Source organism: Electrophorus electricus, chromosome 3 (genome assembly GCF_041902795.1).
Source record: "Electrophorus electricus isolate QZ-2024a chromosome 3, ASM4190279v1, whole genome shotgun sequence".
NCBI lineage: Eukaryota > Metazoa > Chordata > Actinopteri > Gymnotiformes > Gymnotidae > Electrophorus > Electrophorus electricus.
In genome coordinates, this window is record NC_137499.1 from 19,789,791 (window position 1) to 19,805,644 (window position 15,854).

Sequence of the window (15,854 nt, forward strand, 5' to 3'; positions counted from 1 at the left end):
GTGTATCCAGAGGCTTGGCGAGATTGGAAGAAGAAAGAGAGTGAGAGATGGAGAGAGAGCAGAAGAAGGAGGAGGATCAAGGCAAGATAAAGGGGGAAAAGGAAAAGAAAGAGGGATGGAGGGAGATTGGTAGAGTGGGAAGAGATGGAGAGGAGATGGAGGAATGAAGTGAAGAGGGGAGAGGGAGGAGAGGGAGAAGAGGTAGCAGGTGGGAGGGGGAGAGGAGCAGGCCAAGGCACAGATCGGGGATCAGTAATGAAGGAGCACAGAGGGGCTCAGTGACCTGTGAGAGGGACAGAAGGGCCAGCTTGACTCGTGTAGGTGCACCGCTACCCTAGGCTCCTGATGGAAACCCAGAGCGTATGGGTCACAGGCACACGGTGGGCCAGGATGCCCACGAGGCGGGCCAGGATGCCCACGAGGCGGGCCAGGATGCCCACGAGGCGGGCCAGGATGCCCACATGGTAGGCCAGGATGCCCACGGGGCCGGCCAGGATGCCCACATGGTAGGCCAGGATGCCCACAAGGCAGGCTAGGATGCCCACATGGTAGGCCAGGATGCCCATGAGGTGTGCTAGGATGCCCACATGGTAGGCCAGGATGCCCACGAGGCCGGCCAGGATGCCCCCATGGTAGGCCAGGATGCCCGCAAGGCAGGCTAGGATGCCCACATGGTAGGCCAGGATGCCCACGAGGCGGGCCAGGATGCCCACACGACTGCAGGCCTGACTGCTGCTCTGTTACCACTTTCGTGTTGTTGTCATCATGTCTCAGGTGAGCTAACCCTATGGTACAATGGACCTCGGCCAATGATATCCAGGAAGCATATACGGAAGCAGGGTGGGTGTGTATGTGTGTATGTTTTCAGATCCTTTCATGCTTTCCACATTTCGGTATACATCTTATTCTTTTTTTTTTCCTGATTTACATATAAATTTTGTATTGTAAATACAAAAAGTATATTTTCCCAGACCATATGTATTAAGACACTTCAGTCAGTACTGGGTTAAAGCACCTTTGGCTGCACTGACAGCTTCACCTCTTCTTGGGAATGATCCTACAAGCTTGGCGCGCCTTTGTTTGAGTTTCTGAGGTTCTTCTTGGCAGAATTGTTCAAGCTCAGCCAGGTTGGATAGGGAGCATCTGTGCACAGCTGTTCTGGGATCAGGTCCAGACCCAACCTCTCCCACTCCAGGATTTCTCTCCAGTAGTTTTCCCCGAAGCTACTCCTTAGTTCTCGGTGGTATGCTTCAGGTCGATGGCATGCTGAAATGTAAACAGTCTCAGTCCGGGATCTGGCCACTTTGGAAAAGGTTTCAACGGAGGATCCATCTTTCCCATTTGTCCTGACTGGTCCCATTTGTCCTGACTGGTCTTCCAGTCCCTGTATCACAAACACACCCACAGCCTGATACTGCCACCACTGTTGCTGACTGTAGGGATTTGATGGTATTAATGATGTTATTGCTCAGTGCCTTGTTCCCCTCATACATGCCATTGGGATTTGTGGTCAAATACTTCGATCTTTTCTTTTGACCAGAGCATCTTGCTTCTTTTGGTGTGAGAGTTGTTCAGGTACCATTTAGAAAACTCCAAGCAGGCCCTTAGTGAGGAATGGCTTCTGTTTGGGCACCATAAAGGTTTGATTCGTTGAGTACTGCACTCTGTAAGGTTCTCCAAAGGAGAACCATAAAGGAATTCAGTATTTTATTCTCTCATGCTCTTGTTTACCTGTCTGACTAAGGTCTCTGATTGCGGTTGGGCAGCCGGATCTAGGAAGACTTGATGGTTTCCTTTCCCAGATCTGGGCCTTGACATAATGTTGTCTCACAGGTATTTCCAATTCCATTGATACAAGTAGAATGCACCAGAGCTGTGAGTGTCACAACAAATGGTCTGAATACTTATGTAAATGGGATGTTTGTCATTTAATTTTAATACATTTACAAAACATTATACAAACCAACTTTGCTGTGTTGATGTGGAGTATTGTGTGTAGATTTACATGAAAAGATTTCACTTAATCCATTTTAAGATGAGTCCAAAATATACTAAAATGTGGAAAACTTTAAAGGGTCTGAAAACTTCCCATATGCCCTGAAAATGTGTGGGAGGGTTTGCTTCCCTTTGTGGACTGACGGCCCCCACACCCTTAGATCTAATAATGACTTCAGATATATAAGCAGTATATCTTAAAGCCAGTGTCTGCTCTTCTGTGATTATATTTTTTGATCGCAGTCCCACACAGGTAAGTGACACGTTGACACTGCTGACAGATATTTGACACTGACGAGATGCAGATTTATTGACGAGATGCAGATTTATTGACGAGATGCAGATTTATTTTTGTCTCTTCAGTCTTTTACCTTGCAGGGACCAGAGACTGACTGATACAAAGCAACAGCAACCTTCCATAGTGCTCCTGCCGAAGGTGTGTGTGTGTGTGTGTGTGTGTGAGTGTGTGAGTGTGTGTGTGTCTGTGTGTGTGTGTGTGGGGGGGGGAGGTGTCAAAACCTCAGTGTGAGCATCTCATGCATATTTGTTATATACATGTGTCTAGTGTGTGTGTGTGCATGTGTGTGAGACAGTTGACAGCCGGTGCAGACTCAGGTCTATCTGTCCTGAAGTGATTGTCATACTGGATTGATTTCCTCAGTGCTGATGTGTGTTTAAGTGTATGCGTGTGTGTGTACATGTGTGTATGTTCCCGTAATCCAGCTGGCCACAGCAAGCGTTACCTTGTCATCCTACAACACGGATCAAAAACCAGACAAGCTGGAAATAAACCCAACCATGACCTTGAGTTCACACCGGAGACAAGCTAGCTGACAGGAGGGCCACACACACACACACACACACACACACACACACACACAGAAACACACACACACACACACACACTCACAGGGAGAGTAGGCTCATTACAGTTATGAGACAGTAGAGGGCAGGCCAGCACTATGGAAACGAGACAGACCAGTTCAGTTGTTAGGTTTCATCCAGAGACTGGACAATACTAAGAACTGTCATCCTAAATTAAAAGAACTGTACTGCTAAGCAATTCAGGATCGTTTCCACTTCAGGAGGAGAACTGTAACTGAAACGTATATTTGTAACTTTAACTCAATTTGGCTTTCACACCATTTAACATAGAAAATTGGTTTTGTTCTGCAACAGAACACTGCCTTTTTTTCCACAGATTTTTAAAGACCTCTTTCTCTGGTCAGAGAGTGGGCCTCTGCCGTTTCCCGGCTTTTGTAATCGGACCGAGGGAAAGCCGTTCTTTTGTTCACTCCTCGGCCTTTATGGACTCTAATATTTTTACCACGAGCGGTGAGCTCGAGCGCGTTTCGGAGCAGAGCTCATTAATAATGTACCGGGTTGAGTCTGCAGTGCCAACAGCAAATGTGCGGCTTCTGAAACGCCGCTATTGTTCTCTCACCCCCACTCCGGTTCTCTTGGCCCGAGTGAGATGGAATGCGTGGAGACCGCTTGAAAAAGAGCGCGGGTGAGAGAGAGAGGGAGAAAACGCAAAGCATGCGAAACTTCTGTCCGCTGAGAGACAAACTGGCCCTGTCATCTGCTGGGAAAGAAAAAGTGTGCGAATGTTTATACAATAGTTACAACTCAGAGGGTTTTTTTTTTTTTACAATTAGAAATGTTTTACTTTTTCTAATATTTACCAGATACTTATGAAAGCTTATGAAAAAATTATTAAAGTGATTTCACATATCAGATCTACAAACTGATTTAATTTACTTTAACAGTTTTAGGTTACAGCATGTAATGGTTTTTACTTCACTGATGTACTTTTACGGGTATAATAGGTGTCACCAGCCATGCCCATAGCCCCTATCATAGTCTATTAAATGCTCTCCTCCTCTCCTTTACTCGCTGTCTCTCCCCTCTCCTCCCCTCCCCTCCTCTCCTCCCCTCCCCTCCCCTCTCCTCTCCTCCCCTCTCCCCTCCCCTCTCCCCTCCTCTCCTCCCCTCTCTTCTCCTCTCCTAACAGTAAGAACATCTTACTTGCACCCCTCTTCCCTGGGAACAGACAGCCCCTCAGTCTCTGCCGAGTGCCTGCTAGGCTTAGAGCCCACTCCCCCCCCCCCCCATTCTCTCCCCCCCCCCCCCGGACAGGTGGCTGAGTTCACTCAGTCTGGCCGCCCGCCTCCCCACACCAGCAGCCTCACTCACATGGCCAAGTCTGGCATCCAACCCGTCGCCCCACAAACCTTTCCCTCAACCTCCGTGTGTGTGTGCACGTACATATGTGTGTACACGCACATCCATGTGTGGGCTTATGTGCACACTCAGACAAATAAACTCCATTCTCCTCCCTACCCTCCCCTGACCTATTTTGTGGAAGTATCTCTTAACAGAAGCATTAAGTCTGTTTAATAGTAGGTGACAGAGCAGTTTCCTGCAGTGCTTTCTGCCTCCTAATCCCACTATCTGCGGTAAAAGAGCTTTCACAAGAAATATTGTAGTTTTTGGCACAGGCTCCTTAAGGGAAGGGGAGATTGTCGGAGTGCATTTTTCCTTCTCCTGAGCTCTTCCTCAGGAGAGACACCCACCCGATGTGCCCCCACTCACACACGCAGAGGTAGAGTGGGCCGCCGTCCAGGAGAATTCCACCTAAAGCTCCGCTGGAAATTACGGAATTTTTCTTGCACATGATTCTGTCACCTCGCCTTAAACAGTTTTATAAACATGCGCTTACTCATGGAGCCAGGGATGGAGGAGAAACAGTCTGAGAGAGAGAGAGAGAGAGAGAGAGAGAGAGAGAGAGAGAGAGAGAGAGAGAGAGAGAGAGAGAGAGAGAGAGAGAGAGAGAGAGGCCCTGAGGTGGTCTAACTAACCCAACACTGACACACAGAAACTTTGGCCAATAAATGAGCTCTTTTAGCCTCCACACGAAAATCGTCAGAAACGGACAAATTCGTATGTGTAATTCGTAATTTGGAATTTTCTAACAATTGTTCTTTAAGCGTGGGAAACGTAAAACCTCTGCAAATATTACATGCTATGAACAACATAGGTCACAATAGTTCATAATTACTGTTTTTGCATTCTTCAAAATTACCAAAAATGAACACGTTATGTTTTTACAGGGCATTTTTTTCTCTCATTTGCCTTAAAAGTAACTATACTTTAAATAAGAAATGGATTAATTTACAGTTACAGAAGAACATTCACAGATTGAGTTCATAGATGTCTTAACATCATCTGTAATTATGTGTATTTGAGCAGGTGTGTGTGTGTGTGTGTGTCGGCGGACTCTTTTACCTCACCGACTCTGTGTCAGTATGTGAGGGCAGGCCAGTGACCCAAAAGTGGGTCGTGGTTGGATGATCTGAGGCCTAATTTGTTCAAGGTCAGTGGCATTCCTGTTGACTAGATAAACCATCACAAATTGAGGTCATGTTTATATGAGAGATGGGCTTGTTAATTTGTGTGTAAATTAAAACTAACACAATTTTTTCGGGCAATGCTACTAATGTCCGACAGTTCAAAATGGCCGCCGTAATAGTTTTGCTGCAAACACCAAGCCTGGCGTTAGTCAACACCACAGTAATTCTGCACTGCCAAGGACAGGAAGAAGGCAGAAAGAAAGAAGGACATAAAACAGCAGGACATAAAGAAAGGTAAAGAACAAGGAAGCAGACTGTTTTACACTGGGAGCTGTGGGTGAGTTTCTGGTGGCAAAAAAACCAGAAGGTGACAGAGCTCCGGATTAACGGATTCATTTCTGGCCATTCCGTGTGAGTCAGGAGGTAATCTCGCGCTTGGCCATTTAAACCGATTCCACCCGCCGTGCTCTCACAAACTCTCACATCAGCACTTTTGTTACCGCCCACTCTCACCCAACCAATTCGGTCCGGCTCGCGCCCGATGCATCATCCTGCCAACTGCGGCCCAACCTCGCTGTCCCTGCCGTGTGGTATCTCCCGAGTCCCGCCGGGGCTTATTGGCTAATAACGCTCTCATCTGATAAAAATGAAAGATATATGGGACTGGGGGCTGCATTTTGCGTTTCAGATGATGCGGAGACGGACGAGTATTGATCATATCGGTTCGTCTGCGCTAATTCTCATCGCCTTCGTGCAGCTGAACGTTTGGTCCCTCTTTTTTTTTTTTTTTTTTTTTTTTTTTTTTTTTTTTTTGGTTCGGGTGCGAATTTGCTTCCTGTTCCTGTGACGGAGAGCTATTGCAAAAATGTGGACATGAATGGCGTCATCGTAAGGAAGAGCAGGCCCCTGTAATTACAGTTTATACAGAAGGCCTCGTAAAATTCAAATTCTCACATTTGCTTCCTATAGGCCTACTTAAAGGATCCCATTAGACAGTGAGTGGCTGTTTTATAGTAGTGGGATGCTAAATTTAATGTGAGTGTTTTCGAAAGCAGAGGTTAAAATGGCATAATCTGTGATGAACGAATGTGCGCTGTGTATCTCGCATGTGGTAACTGGTTCATCCTAATCCATGCTTTCCAGGAGAACAGGTCACGACTCTCACGCGGGAGGCAACGCACACGCTTCGTCTCCTGGTTTAACTCGGAATTAAAAATGCATGTAAACCCCCCTTTCCTCTCATGTCGGCAAAGAGGCGTAAACAAGTATGAATTTAAGCTTGTTTTCAAAGTCTACGAGGAAAACGTGGACGGCATGGAGAAGCACATATTATTCAGGTTACAAACTTCCAAATAAGCGTGTAGACACACACACACACAGAGTGCTTTGGGTGTACTGGTATGTGACGTATAGTCAGTCTGCTAATGTTTAGCGCCAGGAAGGCGCGGGGCAACGATATTTAGATTAATGCGCCAGTGTATTAGCGCTCTAAAAGAGCACATTATCCTCTCTGATAAGTGTTTGCCCACATCTTCCTTATGTCGTTTCCGTCTTGATTTGCACGTTCTCGCTGTGAGAGGCTTCCATTTGTGTGGTGGAGCAGATTCATCGGTTCGGTTCTACATTTTGCTCCTCTGCTCTTCCTGTCCTCGTCTGTCAGCTAGAGTCCATAATGCATGTCAGACATTCTCTGTCTACTTTAAGAAATCACTTCTGTTTGCTGTTTGTGTGCTCAGATTTAAACAGGAGTCTAGCGATCCTCTCCGCTGTCTGTGCAGTCGTATGGGGTGGACTTCTCTGCCTTCGTTTGGTTTGGTCTGACGACGTGAAGGCAAAGTTCGTTTGTCCTTGTTTCCAGCCCAGGGTTCACGCAGAGGCCACCGCACCTCCGCTTAAGATAATAATAATAAACACACGGCATTCTCCCAGAGGCTCCGGTGTATCGTCATCTGCATATTCGAAGCGCATCTGCATCACAATCACAGATTAATATTCATCTCCAGTCTCCATTTGCGTGGCGCTCGCTAATGCCGCCGTTGTGAGCGTGTCTGCGGGAGGCCGAAGTGCCGGCCGTACTGTACGCGAGCAGCTTACAGTAACGGCGCCTTGATTTATGAGACGATAATGATTTAACGCAGCGCAATGAAGACAGAGGAGACGAGAAGACACGCCCAAGGGCAGTGATATATGAAATATGACCATGCGCTGCCCCAGTGGCTGTTCGTGTTAAATAGTTTGGATGCAGATTTGCTAACAATGATTAGATCACCTGCGTGCGGTTTTGCGTTGCTAGTATCGGACAGGTTACAGCCACAAGAACGATCTACGTTTCTCTTGGCCACAAGCGTGGTCCAATCGAGGTGTCAGCAGATGTGAAAGCACTCGAACCGAGCCGCTGGTAGCCGTCGGTTAAACACTCGTGGCCTTGATTTCAGTTCAGAAAAGTCGTGGTGGCGTTGCTGAGGCAGAACGATGCCAACACTTTCCTCTCTCCGTGATCCCTGCGCTATGTTTCCCGAGGGGAAGCCCTTCTGGGATTGCTCGGAGGGTCCCGGCGGCTCGGCCGTGGGCTCCCGAAGAGGAGGACGATGATGGAAGACGGGCGTTTATCGGCCATGTTACCCTCGGCAGCGGCGATCTGGACCCTGCCGATCTCTATCACAGGCAACTGGGCTCGGTCATTTCCTCAGCGCTTTATTGTGTGCGACCCTGTGGAGGACCTGGGGGATTATTACTTATGATCCATTTACCATTTGGCGAGGCCTGGCAGGCTTCAATGCTCCCACTGCTCTCCTCTGCTCCTGATTGTCCTACTCCTTGATTGAGAGAGTCAGTGTTATTAACTTTGGGGAGCGGTGGCAGTGGAGGTTTGCCCCCCCCCCATCACCCCCCGCCCCCCCCCCCACACACACACACACACACACACACACACCTTTTTGAGCAGCATTCAGAGGGGCCTTCTACTTTCCACAGTTCAACAGTAGCGGGTTCAGAAAAGTGCAGTACTGGAAGTGAACAGCTGTCATTTCAAAACAGATGAGCACTTCTCTCATTGGGTGGAAACGGAAGCTTCCCAAGGCCCCGATCTTCACAAACGTGCACAGCCGGAGGTATGAGTGTGTGAGCCAAGCAGGTGAAAAGAGAGAAGGAACTTTCACTTTGTAACAGGCAGGAGATGTACGGCATTGCTCTGGAGGGGTAAAAACATCTCCTGAGAGCTTTGGTGTTAAAGCACCTCTTTAGTGAAGGCATGTCAGGTAAATGGCATAGTGAGTGGGGGAAGAGAGAGAGAGTGTGTGTGTGTGTGTGTGGGAGAGAGAGAGAGAGAGAGAGAGAAAGGGATAGAGAGAGATGGTAAAATATAACATAAAAAAAGTAAAAAGTCTTCGTTGTGTCAGAGCTGAATGAACTCAAAGCAGAGTTGAGAGATGGCATCAGGTAAAACTCACCTTGTATCTGAAGCCCACATGCCCTGATGTTCTGACTCACCTCTTCGTCTGACTACAGTGGAGAAGACCGGAGCCCAGAAGCTCTGTGTGTGTGTGTGTGTGTGTGTGTGTGTGTGTGTGTGTGTGTGTGTGTGTGTGTGTGTGTGTGTGTGTGGTGACATTGCAGCCTCGGCAGAGAGCAGAGGTGTGTTTGGGGCGACTGTCAGTATGTTCTCCCTTTTTGTTTCTGCTGTGAGCGATCTGTCACGAGCTGGTGTGTGTGTGTGTGTGTGTGTGTGTGTGTGTGTGTGTGTGTGTGTGTGTGTGTGTGTGTGTGTGCTTGTGTGGCCCTGCCAGGTCATATTGAGCTGATGGGAGGCTGGGAAGGTACACTTCGAGCACACGTCAGTAGCAATAAGCAGCAGGGGTAGGTGATGTGTGGCAGACAACCGTGCACCCAGACCAACGCGTCTTCACACGCGGGGACTCGACACCTACAGTCGCACAACAAACTGCCATGGCCCACACAGCAGACATGCCTAGCTTTACACAGGACGTGTGTGTGTGTGTGTGTGTGTGTGTGTGTGTGTGTGTGTGTGTGGGGTATTAAGTTCTTTTTGCTATCAAATGTTCCAGTTTTGACATTGTGGGAGTACTTAGTTCACATGAGTCCTTTGTTGTCTCTTTTAAATTTTTTATTTATTTATTTTTTATCAGGGCTGGGTTCATATGAAACCTTAATGGTCTAGTGCAGGACAGTTGACATATATATATATATATATATATATACTACAGCAATAATAATAAGTCATTTTGGCTACTGTTGTTAAAGCAATGGTGTAGATCAAGCTGTAGTTTAAACATTATTTCACCAAATAATACAAAAATTAATAGAAAGACCAAATAATGTGTGTGTGTGCGTGTGTGTGCGTGTGTGTGTGAGAGAGAGAGAGAGAGAGGGAGGGGGAGGGAGTGGAGTAGAGTGGTAGAAGCCCATCCAAGTTTTGAAATCTGTAGTTGCTACATGACTGGTTCTCCTAGAGTACTCTAAATATTGTGTTACTGTAGAAGTAAACGCTTTAATTTCTCACTAAAAGTCCCCAACAGTACTATAAACTGCTGCCCTCCATGTGATTTAGTCCTGACATCCTGACAGTGTATTCGTAAAAAGTTAAATACAGTATTCTGTATTAGAAGCAGTTATATACACCCTGTGTAAAATATAGATTTGATTTACATTTCAGTGATTATATCATATAACTTTGTGTGGCATTATACAGACACTCTATACAGCCAGCAACACCAGGTCTGTGCAAAGAATAATAGAGATCAATTTCAGTTGTCTTGCACTTCCCAGAAAGTGAGAAAATCATCCTGTGTGTGTGTGTGTGTGTGTGTGTGTGTGTGTGTGTGTGTGTGTGTGTGTGTGTGTGTGTGTGTGTGTGTGTGTGTATTCCTGGCACATCCGTGGCCACTTGACTGACTGCCCAGCTCCCCCTGTCTCTCTCTCTCACACACACACACACACACACACACACACACACACACACACACACACACACACACAGACGGTCTGCGTTGGTAAGTGGAGAGAATGTCAATATGGGACAGCCTGCTCAGATCGATATCTGACATTTACTCTCTTCTGTTGGACAGGCCTACTGCTTATGCACAAATTACCGAGTGGAGCTCTTCTGATCATCAATCACAGCGGCGCAGCAGATCCTATTCCCCCTGCCATCTCTCTGCCAGCTTCCACATCTCACCGACTGCTTCCCTCAGTGTTCAGAAGCAGTTAAAAGTATTACGTCGGTGCAAAACACACGAGAACTTTATTTAAGGAAAAGAACGCGGAATTACACTTTAATATGCAATTTAAATTCAAGATTTAAATTGCTTATATTTTTCCCCACCCTTTAAACTGTAGAATGACTGATATAGCCAATTAATTCTACTGGTGTCACCCAGGCCACTTGAAACGTAAATGGCCCCTTTAAACAATATCTCCTTAAGTACCTATGCCCAGATGAATCTGAATTTTAGCCGCCTGCATATAATATTTAAGTTGACACAGAAATCGGGCTGTCACTTCCATCTCAGCCCACCCACCCATCCCTCCCCCAAACTGGATTTCTTTGCTTGGTGCTGTAAGATCCCAAATGGGTAAATTAACTGTCTTTGATACTGTGGTCTAGGGCTGATCCCTTCAAAAGACTATCAGGATGTTTTGCGGTGGGCTGTTGGGGGGAGTTGAAGGGAGTGATTTTAATCCTGTGAGCTGTGATTTGGCCATGTCGTAGGAGGCCGCGTGTGTGAGTGCGGGGGCGTTATGGCCGAGCACGCTGTGTCTTTAATGAAGCGCACTGCAATTATAAGGGCAGCAACTTATTGATGGGAGTGGGTGTTGGAGCTGAGGTGTGTTTGTGTGTGTGTGTGTGTGTGTGTGTGTCTGTGTGTGTGTGTGTGTGTGTGTGTGTGTAAAATGACTCTTGGAAAACCTTAATTACTAGGACAAGGCACCGTGAAACACATCAAACTGAAAAGCAAAAAAGCAATAGACTTTTTCCACACAAACTCCACACACACACACACTTTTCCTTTCTCTTGAGCACAAATATTATTTTCATTCAAACCACACGCGCATGTGTGGATAGGCCATCAGAAGATGTTCCTCGGGCCGACTTCTCTGCATGTGTCCTTCCACGAGCTGCAACCCATTATAACCCCAAGTGAAGCAGCCGCGCGAAGAGCGAGTTCCCCGTAAGTCCACGCGGAACCTTTTGTTCTGGAAATATTTATCGCTAGACATAATTAGAGTAATCAAGTGTGTGTGCGTCACTCATTTCAGACGCCTTTGTTAACGTGTGAATAATAATCAAGCAATCACGTTTGTTTTCTAAACGTGACGAAATATAATAAATCATTCCAAAATTTACGATATGAGAAACGCAAAAATAAAACAAGTGTTAATTAAAACCGCCATCTAACGTGGTGGGAAACGGCGCCGTTTACCTTCGACTAAATAAATGAGGGGTTTTCATGATTATTCCAAACGAAGCAGGTGACAAATTCGACTTTCTAAATAACAGTGAAGAAATCTTCGTGGCTCGCGCGTTCGCTCGCGTATCACCGCACCAGTTCGAACGCTCGCGCCGTGTTCAGTCACGACCTTCACCAGTATCACCAGTATCACCCGCCTCATCTGTCACCAGTCTCACCAGTCACCTGTCACGCTTGCACACCGCAAGCAATCCCAGACCGATCTGATAACTTCGACCTTTGTGCTATGTGCATGCGAAACCCCAGATGTAAATATTATCACCCAGATCTTTTTTTTTTCGCGTGAATTAAGTGATTTCAGCCGTTATAAAATCAGACCGGGTGTTTAAACTCGAGGCCGTCGGACACGCCGCATACAGTGTTATCTGCTCAAGAGTTGAAGACACGCGGCTGAAGTCGTTGCGCCCGTGTACACTGCAGAAAACGTGTTTATGTTGCACAAGAAGTGGACTTTACAACCTTTGCTTCGCTGTTTATTTAAAGTTTGGGGGAGAAAAGAAAAGCAACGCTCGTGCGTCCGAGCAAGAGCGTGTGTGTTTCTGCCTGGACTGATGTAGTCGGAGGGGAGTCGGAGACCCGCTCAGAGACGGGATTAATAATCGCCGTCGGGCGGATCGGACTCGGAGAGACTGCCGCGGAATGCTGGCCGCATGATAATCCAGTCGTGCGGTTTCTCATGTACCATGGTTTTGCTGCGTCTCTTTCATACAAAAAAAAGAAAAGAAAGCTGGAAGCCGTTTGTCTCTCCTGATCTCTCGGTCTGTGCCTCTCACATCCCGCAGCTGTGGGTTTGGGTCTGGAGGGCCTCAGGATGGGGCGGAATGTACGGATGTCAATCTGTCAGAGAGATAATTCACTAAAGGAAGGGATACATAATTTAATCTGTGCTGCGCCATTCTTTAAAACTCTCTCTCTCTCTCTCTCACACACACACACGCACACAATAATATAAAATAAGTCAATAGTTTTATTTTATTCCAACCTCGGTATAAAGGCTATTATTCGAAACCAGTTCAATACAAACTCTTAGTACCAGAAACAAAATTCTCTCTCATCATAAAACGAGTCTTTTAGTTTAAGCGCTAAAGGGTTTTTTTTGTTTTTTTTTAAAGATTTGGGAAATACTATTGCGCTTTTCAGTGTCTCGCTTTTCCAATTAAACTATCAGTTATTGGAGAGCGTTTTGTATTCGCAGGCTTGAATATTAATGTCATAGCAGATTAGGAATCAATGGAACAAATGAAGGTAATTTAAGCAAATTTTAATGTAACCGTTCTGAATCCAAACGGCGCTAAACACGGTCTCTTTTATTCCCTGGGATGATTTCCGTATTGCCTTTGTCACTCCTCTCATTGTACGAGCTCTATCTTATTAAAAATGGCCTTTTTACTTCCGTTTATTCGATTCCTTCAGCCAATTGAATTAGTCTGAATTAGGATACCATAGGCAGTATTTATCCAGGAGTGCTTTGAAAGTATGAAAACTCAACTAATGCGCATTTATAGACTCCGAGTTCATGCAGGGTTTCAGCTCCAGTCTTCCAGGTGTCTCTCATATCCATTAGGGGTTGCACAACGGAGGATGGAAATAAAATAAGATAAAATAAAATAGAATAAAATGCATAATAGTAATACTGAAAAATAACAAAACAAAACACATTTTCCTTTGGTTGATGAGATTAATTGGTGTATTACATAGCCAGTGTCTCTTAATAAACACAGAGTTTATTCCAGTGTATTTGGATTGGACACGGGCCACAGGGAGCTTCAGTAAATTCGTCTCTTCACAACGAGGGGCTCTCTAGCAGACACACAAGCGTCTTCCTGTTTATTTGTCCTCAGATGCAGGTTTCGGGCTGAGGTGGGTCTCCCGGCACCAGCTGAGCCCGTGTAAACATCTCGCCCGAGGTGGGCTGCATGTCCAGAGGACTCGACCTCCGGAGGATATTCCAAGCCCATTGTTTTTAAAAGAGTGGAACGCTCTCTCAAACATTGGACACACTCTCCTCGACTTAAAAAGTGTTTTGTATATGTCTATTGACAAAATATTTCTGTATTATGGCATGTGTGTACAGGACTTTGTGTAAACTCATGAAATACTATTATATTGTCCACGGTGTCTAAATCTCAGGATATCTTTCCTCGCTAGGTTCTCAAAGTGTTGAAATCATAGTTTAAACAAAGTTTCGAAAACGCTGAAACATCTCCATGTTTAGACGTACACGACTGAAACCTCATCTTTGAGTTTCTGACCCCTGGACATCCTGGACACAATTTCCTTTTAACATCTAGACATTGGGAGACCTTTAAACTGTGAAACTCCAGTGAGAGAAAATCCATTTTATTTTCTTCATTCTAAAGCCAGTTTTCTATGATGTCAGACTAATGAAGAATGGCTCTCTGGGTGAAGTAGGCCCATTTCAGTATTATCTTAATGACCAAGTAAGTCAATCACACACTGATGATTTTCTGGTTGCAGTAACACCAATAGTTCAAACCTCAGGGAAACTCTTAAAACCCAAGCCACACTGAACTAAGCATACATGTGGGATTCCAGACTTCCTTATCTCAGAGAGACAATGGTCTTTTTCTCATCAACCTGCTTCCCATCCCTCTGTGCCTCTGACCTCGTGCCTGACACATGAGCAACGACAGCATGTCCTGGCCAGACCAGGTCAGGGTTGAGGGGTCAGGGAGGAACTGGTAGCCAGCACAGTGTGCGTGAGTGTGAGTGTGGGAGCGTTACTGCCTGTGGTGGTGTGTCCAGGCTACCACCACCCTTCGACTGGAGCTCACATCCCAGATGCTGAGGTGCAGCGGTCACGCGCCGCTGGGTGTCCGTCACAGCAGGCCTGGTGGGATCACATGACCGCGTGTCCTTAAAACAAGCTCTAACCCAGATTCCCCTGGCAATAAGTGCCTAGCCAGTGACAGAGCTTGAGTAGCTCATGGTGGATTTTGGTTTCTATGATGCATTCCCCTTATCTAGTCATGAAAAACTTGTGTATTTTATTGACTGTTGATCTTTTGTGTGGCTGTCAAGCTTGTTCTAGAATGTTCATTTTGGAATCGACTGGAGAAGCTGTCAAACATGACAAGTAAACGTGTCATTTTGAAGTATGTGGATAGAAAAAAAGCCACCTGTTTCCTATCGTGAAGTCGCAGCAGATGCTTGGAGCTCTTCACCGAGGCAGGGTCACCAAGCGGTATGGAACAATGCCTTGTGATTGGTTGCTTCCTCACTCCTCTAATAGAGCAGCTCATAGCAATTGCTTTAGCGCTCATCAGCACTGTGAGTGTATGAGACACCGGTGGCCTCTCTCACTCACCGACCCTACGTGTTACAAAGTTACGTCGCCTACACATGCCAGTTGTAACCAGGTGAGATTCAGCCAGTGGTCAGCAGCAGTGTGTATTTACCAACTCTTCTCTCTGCTTCTGTCTTCTGCAGCGACTCCTAGATGCAGTTCTGTCTGTTATGATGAACACAAACATGTTTGTTTACATGTGCCTTAAATGGGAAAACAGTCAGGCCTTTAATGAAACAGTAAAAAAAACCACAAAAAAACCCAAAACTGTATTTATTGCATATTATTAAACAAAATTGAAACTAGTGTGGAGAAAGGCACAGCAAGTGTTACTCATGCCAACCTGAAAGAATTGCTAACTTGACCATGATGTGAAGCCCAAATGCACAATGAAATGTTGACAAGTTTGTTCATAATGGATGTGACAAATATGGCCGGCAGCTGGTGATTCAGCCTGAGAAGAAGGACACGTTGCTAAGAGAAACGGGCGTGATGTTGGCTGCTGTCTCTCCAGCAGCAGCAGAAACCTTTGATCTGTTTTGCTAAATAATTAAATAGCTAAACCCTCCCACCAACCGTTTTTACCTGTGTAATTAATTAATTAATTAATTATTTTTAACAAATTTACCTTTCATGCATCTGAAATTATTTGTCATTTTATCGAGAAGCGTCATCAGAATGTGTCATTGGAAACTGGAACAAAATGGACTT

General features: G+C 45.8%; 1 protein-coding gene across 1 annotated transcript in view; it reads left to right on the top strand.

The window, feature by feature from the left end:
• The window catches only part of kynu (kynureninase), a 30,276-nt gene extending 16,264 nt beyond the window's left edge, over window positions 1-14,012 (top strand). Inside the window, exon 13 of the mRNA XM_081710499.1 lies at window positions 10,433-14,012. Coding sequence (XP_081566625.1) covers window positions 10,433-10,474 — 42 coding nt within the window. The 3' untranslated portion in view covers window positions 10,475-14,012. The remainder of the gene's footprint in view (window positions 1-10,432) is intronic.
• The last annotated feature ends 1,842 nt before the right edge of the window (window positions 14,013-15,854 follow it).